The following is a 12,237-nucleotide window of genomic DNA, read 5'->3' on the forward strand; positions in this document are numbered from 1 at the left end:
TCGTACCACGCAATGGGAGAAGAGGAAGCAGCCCATGAAAAAGCATGTCCTTACAAATCGGAATTCAATTCCGGCATTATCTTCCTTCCCGGACGCACAAGGTGCAGGTTTCTTCATCCCTATTTTTTTGTTTATTAACTCCAACCCGAGCTGTCTTCCGGCTTTTCGGCATAAGGCTTTCACCAACACACAGTGCCAACCATAGCCATTGCTCCACACATTCAAAGCGTCTAGCCTTATTGATCCGGCTTTCCACGGATCGGCTCGACAGTCCAGCTTTCGGAAAGGACTCGTCGGCCCGAGCACACTATCAGTCTGTATTGGTGTCACGCTCCCTCCCCAAGATTTTTGAGGCAAACCACTCGCTCTCTCTCTCTCTCTCTCTCTAGCTGCCTCTCTGTTTCGCGGAACTCGCCATTCTTTGATACCACCGCATCACAGCTGTTTCCTGGATGCGCCCTTACCCGCACCGCACCATTTGTCGGCTCGTTTTCACCTACTAAATTATCCACGCCGGCTGAGTTCCGGGCCGTCTTACTTTCACTCTTGATGAGTGCTCGTGGGCGGGTACAGAAAAGGAGTAGCCATCACGGTCACGAGCACGAGCTAAGCGAAAGCGAAAGCAACCGAAACTCTCCGGAAGTTCCGGCACACGCCGAGCGCCGCACTCACGAGAGCTGGAGCCAATATTTCCCACGAACCGTATTAACAGGCCTCCTGCGAGGAACGATTTCCACCTGTTAGTGACAGCCGTTAGCCTTCCTCACTGCTCCATTCACCTCACCCGCTCAACTTCAGCTCCACGGGCCTCATTTCTCTCACGCCGGCACTTCTCTCGGACCGCGCCAGGCAGCAGTAGAACAGACAGCAGCACCAATTTCCGGAACACCGGGCGCTGTGGCGTTGCGCCGGTGATTAATAAAAAATGTATGAACAAACGATATGATGGGCAAACTTTTCATCATATTTAGGCAGCGGGTTGGTGAATATTTATGACACTGTTATGCAACTTGCTTCTGCTCGGAAAATGGTTTGCGCTTTGCGGGTAGGTTGGGATGTTTTACACAAGCATTTATCAGCGCCTAACTTCCCCAACCCCCCCCCCCCCAAAAAAACACCCTCCCGCAAAATGAACAATCAAACCCAATGACTGGCCTACGGCAGTCGCGGAAAAGCCTTCTGCTGTTCTCTGCTGGCGGGGAAAATCAATATCTACTGCTCACGGTCACGCGACCGTGGCACACAGAACAGCCAGAACCGGCTGGAAAATTTCCACCCTCAACCATCTGTTGCTCCGTACGTACGGTCGGTCGAATCCGGCCCGTTCTCGGGCTTATGCTAATGGTCTCTTCGCTAGATCCGCCGCTAAGCCTAGCGTAAAAGGCGTATGTTGTGTGCGTTTGGCGGCGTTTGGCGACCGGTTTCCGAGAAACACACACGCCGGCGCGTATGCCGATCGATTAAAGCTTTTTCTTCAACGCCACAAATTGAACCTCATAATGCACGGGGAAACGTTTCGGCTCTGGTCCTCTTTCGAGAATCTCTTTCTCGTACTGATGAGGTGAAAATTGGTAAAAACAGTTTAAATTGTTTACAAACGATTCTCGTGCAAATGTATTGAGTTCGCTTGCCCAGGGTGAAGAAGGAGGGAGCGTTTGGACGAGTTTGGAATCTGTTGATCTTCAATCAATTTTCCGCAACGCTCATCGACTTTTCCACCATCGAGGGTGGGGCTCGTGTTTTGGGCCTTTTTTTTTCTTTTGGGAGTCACTCGTTGTTCCTCTCTTTCTCTTGCTCAGCTTTACGCTTCTTCTCGCTGCTGTCGGTGGTTAGAAGTCGGGTGGTTTTTCTCTCTCTCGAAGCTTCTCGTTCCGGTTGTGTCAGACAGCGTGGGGTGTAAGCTTTTACGTAACGTTCGTAACGCCGCAACATCTTTGTGATAAGGGTGTGCTGGTTTGGTGCGGGAATCCCGCAAACGGAAGGTTAATGCACGAAACAATTTCAATTGAGTTGTCTGCTCTGGTCATTCTTTTGAGGTTTGTTTTTGGAGCTGTCACTTTGATGGTTGTAATATATTTATTTGCGTGTGCAAATTGGAACAAAATGAGGTGAAAAATACTTCAAGTAAAGAATGGAGTTGTCTTTATCATTCTGTAAAATCATTCTAAGCATCAACAGGCTTCACTGAATGTAATTTTCTTCTCAAAATCCATTAAAACCCCGTCGTGCATGCACAACACATTCGATTCTCACATTTGTAAATTGTTTTGCCGGATCGTCATCGCCCCCCGGGGGCAGTCCTTCAAACCGTTCCACGACCGGAACAGACCTTCGATTCTATCGCCTACGAAAGTCACGAAACGCGGCGTGCCTGTGCCCGTCGGCAGCTACTTTTACCCACTGATAAACCCCCAGCCTCGATCGTAAATCGAATGATCTCAACTCTGACCATTCCTCTCTACCTTGCTTCTTCCTTCACAGTGGACACCGAGATACCGATCCTGCCGCAGTCGCCGAGCCCGCCGCCACAGCAACGGTCCTCGCTGGCCGGTGGCCAGTCGCAGCAAACGGCCAGCCTGCTGGCCAGCACGTTACAGCCGTCCCAGCAGCACAGGCCCCTGCTCCATGGGCTCCTCAGCGGTACGCACCTCCCACAAGGGCCGTACCACCGCGGCTACAGCACGTCCAGCACAGGTTAGTGAGCCCCAGTGATGAATTCCAACGCCTGCTTGCCTGCTTGCTTGTTAATTTGTCGATGTAGCATCTTCACGTGTCGTTGTGTTTTTTCCTAGATTTTTTTACGCTCGATTTCCTCTTTTTTTTATTTGAAACACGTGTGCACAAAGTAACGCGTGAAGCTGCAAGCTGCTGAGTTTGGTTAAAAATATAACAAGATATCACGTGAAATGTTAAATGCTCGTGCAAGATGAACGCTGAGCCTTGCAGCTTCACACTGGAATGAAATCATTTTCTTCCCATTAATTAATGCACTTTGTTTCCGTGTTCTTCTCACATTGAGTCAGAGTTCTTTTTTGAGTTTTTGCCTGAATTTCAATTTTAAATAAATAATAAATTGGCATACAATGTAGATATCTGTCATGAAAAGAAAATCATGAGGCGCAGTAGGCCTTTTCCTTACCACCTAACCAACCACCTAAGAGCACTCCACGGAAAAGAGCAAACCTAGCGCTCATTGCTCATCCTTTGGCGCCTCAAAATCCTTGTTAATTTTAAACAAAACAATCAAAGGAACGCTCCGTATCTTACCGGAACGCATCTTTGTGCCGCAAAAAAAAAAGAATGGAAGCAACCAATAACAAAAAAAGAAAGACCCCCTTCTTGTTTGTCCTTTGGCTTTCGGTTGCGGTTGCTGTGCCGTCAAGTTTCACGCAACTTTTCCACCAAACAAAACGTGCGCTCACACTCGCGCGCGCAAAAGGGGCAGGGAAAAGGATTCCGTTCGATTTCGGTGCCGGGAGACCGTTCGGGGTTCGTCAAGACGCCCAGGATAGCCCGCGTGTCCGTCACCGTTTTCCGGGATGAAGAAGACGAGCAGCAGCCCGGATGATGAGGATGATGATGATGGGCTGTCTTCGGCATGTTGCCGTGCTTACGCGCGATTCCGGTGCGCGATACCGGGCCCCGGGAACGGGTTTTCCTTCTGGACTCGGTGGCTATTTACTTGCATTGTTCATTTGTTTCTGTTCGCGTTGTGCGTCGTTCCGGTGGATGTTTACCTTCACATCGCCCGGTTGCGTGTCGGGTCGGGAACCGGTGGCTGCAAGGGTGCATGTCCCCTTCTTCGCTCGTCAATCGGCGCCGCATGTTGATTATGTGGAATTATTACACATGACGAGTTGTAATTATGAGACGCTCCGGCTAGCGCGAGCACGTCGCGTCACGCGGATCCATCAAAATATTCCCGGATTTCGTCGTTGGTTCTTTTTATTAATGGTGACCAGTACTAGGTTTTTCCATTTGCCTAAGCTATGGCTCGGCGCTCTACACAAACACAGCGGGAGAAAGACACCCTTTGCCGTGATCCGTGCACTGATTTGTTGTTGTTTGTTTGCCTTCTCGCTCTCTCGCTCTCTCTCGCTCTCTCTCTAGCCCGAGAGTCCCGAGAAATGGTGCAGAAAGTATTAAAGAAAAACGCGATCGCGACCTTTTTATTCCCTCCCCTAGTAGAACGGAGGCCGCCGCGGACAACCGCGCGAGCTGAGAAACTGCTGGAGGAATTTTAAAAATGTCAACAAGCAAGCAAAAAAAAAACAACATGGCTTCAAAGGGAATGCGTTCTTCTGCGTAAGATTTATGAGCAAAAACCGACGAAAAGGAATATCCGCGTGAAAGAGAGTGATAGAGAGAAAGAATAAATACAACGGGTTTGCCGAGAAAACGCCCAATCAAAAAAAAAAAGGTAGCGGTAGTGACCATTATGAAACCGGAAGTATCTTTGGTCCTATAGAAATCGGAACCCATCAAGCAGAAGTCAAGGGAGCGAAGGATCATCTTCGAGCTAACAAAAAAAGTGATGGTAGAAGAAGAAGAGCAAGGGGCAATAGAAATGCAAATCAGCACACTAGAAGTCCTTTTTTTGCTCCGCCATGTGGCAGTTATCGTTCACGGCCGATCATTCTTGCTTGAGGATGGTAGCGGACGGGCCGAGACGACTCTAAATGGACGTGGACGATGCGGTTGGATTGAATTTATTTATTTTTATATGAGGAAATAAAAATGTAAAGCGTCACAGGGACGGGAGGAATGGGGAAGAAGGGCATCGGGGCAGAGAAATTTCACATCTTAATGGAATGCACGTACGAGGGAACTGACTATAATACCTAAAAAATGAGTGGCAATTAGAAGCTGGAATACGTTGATGATGCGTCATGAGTTTCTTGCCAAAGTGAAGTCTGAATTTCAAAGGTTTTGGAGTAATAAGACATTCACTTGGAGGAGATATCATTATTGACAGCTGTCAATATTCGTAGTGATGACAATACATTGAATATCCTGAAGATCTGAAGAGTTATTCAATGTTACAATTCCTCAATCTCCCCTAAGCCTGATGGACAACGATTCTAAGCCACCATAATGCAAGCACAATGGAAGGGTCACATTTCATTCCACCCTCATGCGCCAGTATTGCAACGTCTGCATCATTCTCTCCTCCTCCCCCCACACAGAACTGTTGACTCATCATGCTGCAAATCATGGAGCAACCGCAAACCCGCAAACTAAATTGCAAACTAATGCTGCAAATCCTCTCGAAAAACGCGTGAACAAGGGGTTTTTCTTCCATCGAACTGCAGCTTTCTTACTCGAACATCCCAAAATCAATATTTTCCCAACAGATGCCTTCCCAGCAGCTGCGCGCACCAATGCAAACGGATGCAGCAATGCAACTGGACGCCTGGTGGAACCCAAAATTTGCTTACTGTGTTGTGTGGGTGTGTATGCACAAAAAAAGGGGGAAAAAAGCGTTCTGACACAATCTGACGACCGATTTTGACCCTTTCGCATCAATTGAGTAATCAATGCGGCATTGTGCGTGCGTGCGGCGGTCTGCGGTAATGTTTGTCCCATCATCAGCATGGCGAGCGGCTCTGCAGCTGCAGCGTGGTGACATTGAAATAGGAAACTCCCCTTTAGACCCGTGAAGGATGCCGCTCATCTGTTACTGTCAAAAGCGTTGCCCCGTGTGTGACTCAATCCAATCGTTAATGTGGCACGTGGATTGAGTCACACAAAGGCTTTCTTCGGCCGTACCTTCTGTGTTGCTGCTGCTGCTGCTGATTATTGATCCCATTTTTATTCCGCCAGAAAAGAAAAGCCCAATTCTCGGCTAATCCTTTCTCTCTCTATGTGTGTGTGTGTGTGTTTTGTTCTTCGCTTCACAATGAGCGACGAAAGCTTGGGTTTGCGTTTGTGTAAGCGAGATTCCGGGCTAAACATTTGGCTAATAGTAGCAACCCCTTTTGTGTTGCGAATATGTGAATGTTTCATGTATCCTTCTTTTCCTTTCCTTTGGGACCTTTCGGACGCACCTTTGTGGTTGCAAATGGTTGCAACACCGCGTCATGCCGCGTCAACTGCATGGTGCAACAGATATGCTCTTCACTCGAAATTCTTCAATAGCAGCAAGCACACCGAAACCGATTGGAGAGGATTTTAATCTTTAACCATGCCGAATGAGGGCGGTCTGGAATAAAAGGGAACATAATACCGCCGAGGAAAAAGGGATGAAATAGGTAGCAAGCTACTTACCCAGACACAACACCGAGCAGATGCATACATTGTTGGTTGGTTCCTGCAACGCCAACCCCGCCAACCGTACAGGTGAAGCGAAGGGATCAAGGGCAAACAGATTAAGAGCTGCAGTGCAAACAATCCGAAACCGACGACGAGGAGGAGGACCTTATTTGCACATTGACCAGCGGGTGTCATAAGTTCCACGAGGTCCTATTTCACAAGCGCAAGCTGTACGGTTTCGCGTCATAAGGGATCTTCATCCTTTTCCCCCTTTTTACCCCGTCAGACAAGATCGATCGATGATGGAAAGTCTGTCTTGTGGGAAGAAAACGAACGAGGCGGAAGAAATAAAAACCTTTTTTTTTGGGTTTTTTTGGTCGGACGATGAGGAGATAAATATTTGAAAGCTCTCTCGTCTTCGGGCGACCTTGCGAACGGAAGATGCCCTGTCCCCACCTCTTGCACCGTGCTGTCCGACGTGCGGGAGGGAGGGGTACTTTACATAACTTTCACTGTCTCCCCACCCGTCTTTTTGTGCCGATTTGCCTGTGCGCACGTGGAGGAAAAGCGCCCGATCGTTTGAAGTGAACAGTGAGCCGGCCTCATGCATGAGTCATGATGGAAAAGGTTTGTTCCGGCACACTCGCCTTCTTCCGCATGGCATCGTCTGCGATACATCCTTTTCCGTCCGTCCGTCCGTCCGTCCGGGGTTGAACGGTTGAGTGTCCGCTTCTTCCCCCGTACACCGCAGGACATTACGCGGGGGTTCTTTCTTTGGGACACACTTTGGTCCTCTTGAAATCACCGGCGCACCCGAATGCCGGAAATCGTGTTACACACACACACACACTCTCTCTCTCTATCTCACTATCTCCCCGACGGGAGTGTTCATCGCACTTTGTTTTATTATCTGCTGGACAGCCAGGAGGGTAGCAAAAGAGAAGGAAAGAGCTTCCGGTTGCTGGGGCTCCTCCTTGGAAGTTCCCCGGAATTGGTTTCTATAGCATCTTGTGCGCAGTGAAAGCTTTTCCTGAACACACACCGGCACACAGTAGGCTTTGGCGTACTGCTCGAGCCTCAATCAGTTATTCATGAACGCCGGTGTGAGTGTGTGTGTGGTGTACGCCCAGTAAGGTAAGGATCGGGACCATAAAAGAACTCACGTAACTTGCCTTCCGGGGACCAACCGGCGTTGATAGCAAGTTGATTTTGTAATTTCCGCTAGCGAGAAAAATAGCTACCGATGAGAGGGACGTTCCTTTCAGTTGTCTTTTTGTTTGGCGTTGGCGTTCAAACATTAAACTATTTGTTTTAGAAGACTTTTCAAGTTGTAAAGGACATTGCATTTGCTAGAAACAGGCCAACATTTAATGCTCTTTTTCAACACTGGAAATATTTAATCTAATAGAAACGCCTTAAGTGGCCAACTCCGAGGGTCCTTTCCTTCTCATCACCCTACATATGTCCGATTCAATCCGGTTCAAATGACAGATGAATCAATTACGCCAAGCTGTTTCGTTATGCGTCTCGCGCAAAGTGACACCACGCCAAGTCACCACCGCGCGAAGACTACACACGTAATAGTGTAGCATTACCCCGCCTTGCGTTTTTCTTCTGGCAAACCAGGCAAGCGTCATAAAGCATCGTTTAAGGCAAACCCTTCTTGTTCCTGTGCGCGCTGTTAACACAAGCGACCGTACTAGACCGAATCGCTATCTCTTTTTGTGCTCCGTAATCCTGCTGATTAAAGCAAACACGTCCTCGGCCAGGCTCTGCGCCAGCACGCAGCACCAAGCACCAGAAAGGATTCGCGCGTCTTGCGGCGGCCACCGTCGGGTTGAGAATATTGTGAGTGATCGTTGTTTGATGGGTTTCTTTTTTTTGTGTGTGTGTGTTCAGGCCATATGCCCCCTTTCCCGCTGCCCTCGCGAACGTGACCAAATCAAGCGAAAAGCAATAAATTACGATGACACATTTCTTTGTCGTCTCCTTGATCGACCCCTCCCCTCCGGGGCCGCAGCTTTCCTTTTGCTTGCTTGCCAGAACAGAGAGAGAGAGGCGAAAACAGAAACTTGAACTGTTAAAAATTACAACCAGAGCAGAGAGCGGTTGAGCCGTGCAGAGACACACTATTTAAACAAATAAACCTTCTCGCACGGCTCAACGATCTGCACCGATCGGGACAGATATCAGGCTCGCCGCGTGAGAAAGGCACCGAAATTAAACGCACCGCGGATAACGATAGCGCATTTTATTGGCATCACGAGGTGCGGTATCCTTTCTTTTCCCTCGAGCTCGGGTGAAAACTGACCGTTTGTATGCTGCTGTTGCTGCTGCTGTGCGTGTGTAAAAGGCGGACATAGTCGCGGAAGGACACGCATATACCATCCGTTTTTTATTCTCTCTATCCGAATTTCCGGTTACGCGCCTTTCCAGTTTCTTCCACAAACTATTTCGTAGATTCTTAGATTTCACTTCCTTCTTTCTTCTTGTGGCCCTGGTTATCCAACCTTCCTTTAATCACATACACACACACACACGCGGGGAAAGCATTCAAAGTATGCAAACATAAATGACAAAGAAATCAAACGCAACCGTTCTAGAGATGCGGAAGGGATGCTGCTGCTGCTGCTGACCGGTGCGTGAAGATCCTTTTCCCCTTTTGCTCACAAAAAACAGGCAAGGCAAACAGGGTATGTCATTGCTAAAAGCATTAAAAATCACATACACACACACACGTACCGCGGGGTCTGGTTTGATGACCAGTATGTGTGTTGAGCTAGTCCATCAAATTGTTGCGATTAGCTGCGCTGCTCAATCAGCGCGCTCCCTAAGGAGCATGCGACCACCGCCGAGAAGGAAACGCGGTGATCTTCTAATACATTTCCTCGCGCGGGTTAAACCCCTTTTTTTGGTTCGTCCCTGTCGACGCCGGCTGAAAGGGGAAGGACGAAGAGGTCGGGGAAAAGCATATTTATAAGTTTCCCCGTTTGGCCGTTTTGTTGAAAGCGATTGCGAATGCGGGAAAAACGCTCCGAAACCAAACAACCACCGTAAGGCAACGGCACAGGGCACAGGCATGCCGATCTTCTTGGGTTTCACCTGAACCAAACACACGTACACACACACACACACACACAGCCGCGCGCGTAAGGACACATTGTTTTGTCGCACCGGTGTATGGTAAATTGCCACCGCGCGCGGGTCCAGTATAACGCGAGCCGGGCCCGATACGTTTTGATGAAGTCGAGAGGAAATACCTGAACGAACCGAAAAGGAAGCGAATCTGCCCGGAGGATTATCCTTCGACCATTTCCCTCTTTTGGGTGTGTTTTTTGTTACCTTCCTTCTTTGCTCCCGATGGTCGTCGCGCTGTTCCGGGTGTCTGGATCGAAAGTGAACAAGCGCAAACCGGAAGTTGTTTATTGAGGTCGGCTTTGGCGTTGCTGATGCGTGGCGCACAATTGCTTCCACCAATTAATATGGGCGAGTTTTGTGCTCTTTTATGCGTTTCACCCTTTCCCCTGCGTTGTGCTGTGGCCTGTGCAGTTACAAGGTAGATTCAGGCTAGATATCCTTGAGATACTTTGTTGAGTATGAAAATTAATACATTCTGCTGAGGCGAATTAATTTGAACGAAAATCGGCTCGCTCGCGTGTTACAATGTTTCAAGCGTTTTTTTCCTTCTTTTGAATTTACTACTTTTTCAACTTTACATTCCATCTCATGCAAATATTGGCACCACTTGAAGCACACTTTTATCTTTCCAATTTTTACACCACTTTTTCGCTCAATTTTTGTCGCATTTCCTTTTTTAAAAAATTTAAACCTAATTGGCCGTTTTCACCTCACCACAAACTAAAAACCACCTCTTCCACATCGCGCAGTTTGTCCCACTGCTCCGTTTCCGTACGGCACGCCCTTCGAGCTGGACGACGATGGTTTCCTGGAGAACATTTTCCATCTGCGGTCGATGGAGAAATTGAAAAGCTCCCACCATCAAGCGTTCCTCAAACTCGCAAGTACGTACCCCATTAAAACCTTCCGAAGAATTGTGGAAAGTAAAATGTTCTGTTCTTTTTTCCTTCTTCCTCTTCTTCTGATTTTTAATGCTTTATTATTCCAAAGACCACGGGAATAGACACAGTTCGTTTCGCCGATTGATTATTATTGAAGTGAATGTTTATGATTTGCGGCGTTCTGCTTTAAATTATGATTTATGCGTTTTTGCTGTGAAAGGGTTAGCCCGCAACCGTTCCGTTTCCCACGCGCGCGCTTTTTTTCCTCTCTCTCGAACGATCGAACGGTTGACAAAACTGTAAACTCATACCGCTTTCAAGCGGGGGTTTTGAAGCAAAGAAAGCACGGCAAGGAAAAATGATAATTAATCAACGTTGCTTCCCGTATCTCATTTTTCTGGAACACAGAAACATCCCGGCCAAAATCACGGAATTCCCCGCAAAACTGGTAACTGGTGCGTGCACAAGAAAAACAGTCAAATCATCCGGAATTCGCACACCACCGGCTGATTCTGGGTGCCTCTGTCAATGTGGGCAATTATGTTCACCTCGGTGCATGTGCTGTGTTATTCTTGGGAGCATTTTTTCATGCTACAAGCGGGGTAACTCTCGGAGCCTGTTCCTGGGAAGTAGAGCTAGCTGTCGCCAAAACAAACATTGCCTGTCCCCTTTTGCCAATCATACGTCCTACGAGCTTTGCCTAAATGCTACTGCATTTTCAATTGTTCTGATTATAATTTCTCAATGCCACAAGGGGTTTTTCGCAGGCTGAATGATACCAATGATCCCTTTCCACGATTTAGCAACTGTTGCAAGAAAAACATTTCGCTCTGAATGGAGAAGGAGAGCGAGAGTAAAAACCCACACAGCTTCTTGAATTGAATCAAGTACCCTCGATCCTCGATCTGGCAGACCTTTTTCTTCCATTCCAGTGGCCAGGAATTCACGACCACACAAAAAAAGGGGCCCAAAACAACGAAGATCGCTTTTATTCGGCCCTAACCCTGGCTCCTGATCCTTGTGGGAGCGCTGCTGCTGTTGCAACTTTCCCACATCGAGGCAGCTACCCAATTTCGGTGTCAATTGTTCCGAACCGGGACGGATGACGATCGAAATTGGCACCCTCACCCTCACTCGCCTACACCTTTGATTGCCCCCTGTTTTTTTTTTTTTTTTTTTTTTTTTTTTTTTGCTATAAAATTGATATCTTCTCACCTGTACCGATCCGTTTTGCTCAAAACCAAAAACAACAACTCCCGAAAAAAAGAATAAGAGACCTTCGGGGCTTTGCTTTGCTTGCTGCGTTCCTAAGCAGGACCCCTTTTCTTTGGTTTTTTTTTTGTGTGTCTCTGGATTAGCAGCGGCACAGTCGCGACGGTGTAATGGGTTCTCCTTGGTTTTGGGCAAAAACGTTGTACGCAGCGCAGTGGGAAGTCGTCGCGAACGTACCCCGGCGTACCGACCGTGCCCATTGGAGGGGGCTTGATGCGAACCAGGATTAAAGCCGAAAGCATAAACCCCTGGGCCTGATTTGGAGTGAGATTGGTGGCCGAACAATGGCCGATTGCAACTAGAAATCCGCTTGCGCACAGTGCAGGAAGTGCTCCCATGCTGTGCATCCGCCTCAACGCGGGCTCGCGATTAAGACGCTCGCTCGCGCGAACTGAAGCGCAATAAATACCGTCGTTAAGTACACACAAAAACACCCGGAATGGGAGAGTTTAGAGAGTTTAGAAGGATTCGCAGTTGTTTCTTTTGTTCCATTTGCCAAACACCCTGTTTGTGTGCGACCGTTCTAATGACACCAAAAAGAAAAAAATAAACCCGTATCATTTAGAGCTCGCGCTGTAATCACACATGCCAATCGTCAGCTGGCGTTGCTGGAAAAGAATTTAATGTTTTCGTTTTCCCCTTCTCTGTATCTTCCCGATGCTCCCGCTGCCTGCCTTCTTCAACCAACTGCAAC

General features: G+C 48.0%; 1 protein-coding gene across 1 annotated transcript in view; it reads left to right on the forward strand.

Annotated features, from left to right (window-relative positions):
• LOC121594241 (ecdysone-induced protein 74EF-like) overlaps positions 1-12,237 on the forward strand; it is a 188,682-nt gene that overhangs the window by 159,662 nt on the left and 16,783 nt on the right. Inside the window, 1 exon segment of the mRNA XM_041917300.1 lies at positions 2,482-2,694. Coding sequence (XP_041773234.1) covers positions 2,482-2,694 — 213 coding nt within the window.

This window comes from Anopheles merus, chromosome 2L, assembly GCF_017562075.2.
Source record: "Anopheles merus strain MAF chromosome 2L, AmerM5.1, whole genome shotgun sequence".
Taxonomy (NCBI): Eukaryota; Metazoa; Arthropoda; class Insecta; order Diptera; family Culicidae; genus Anopheles; species Anopheles merus.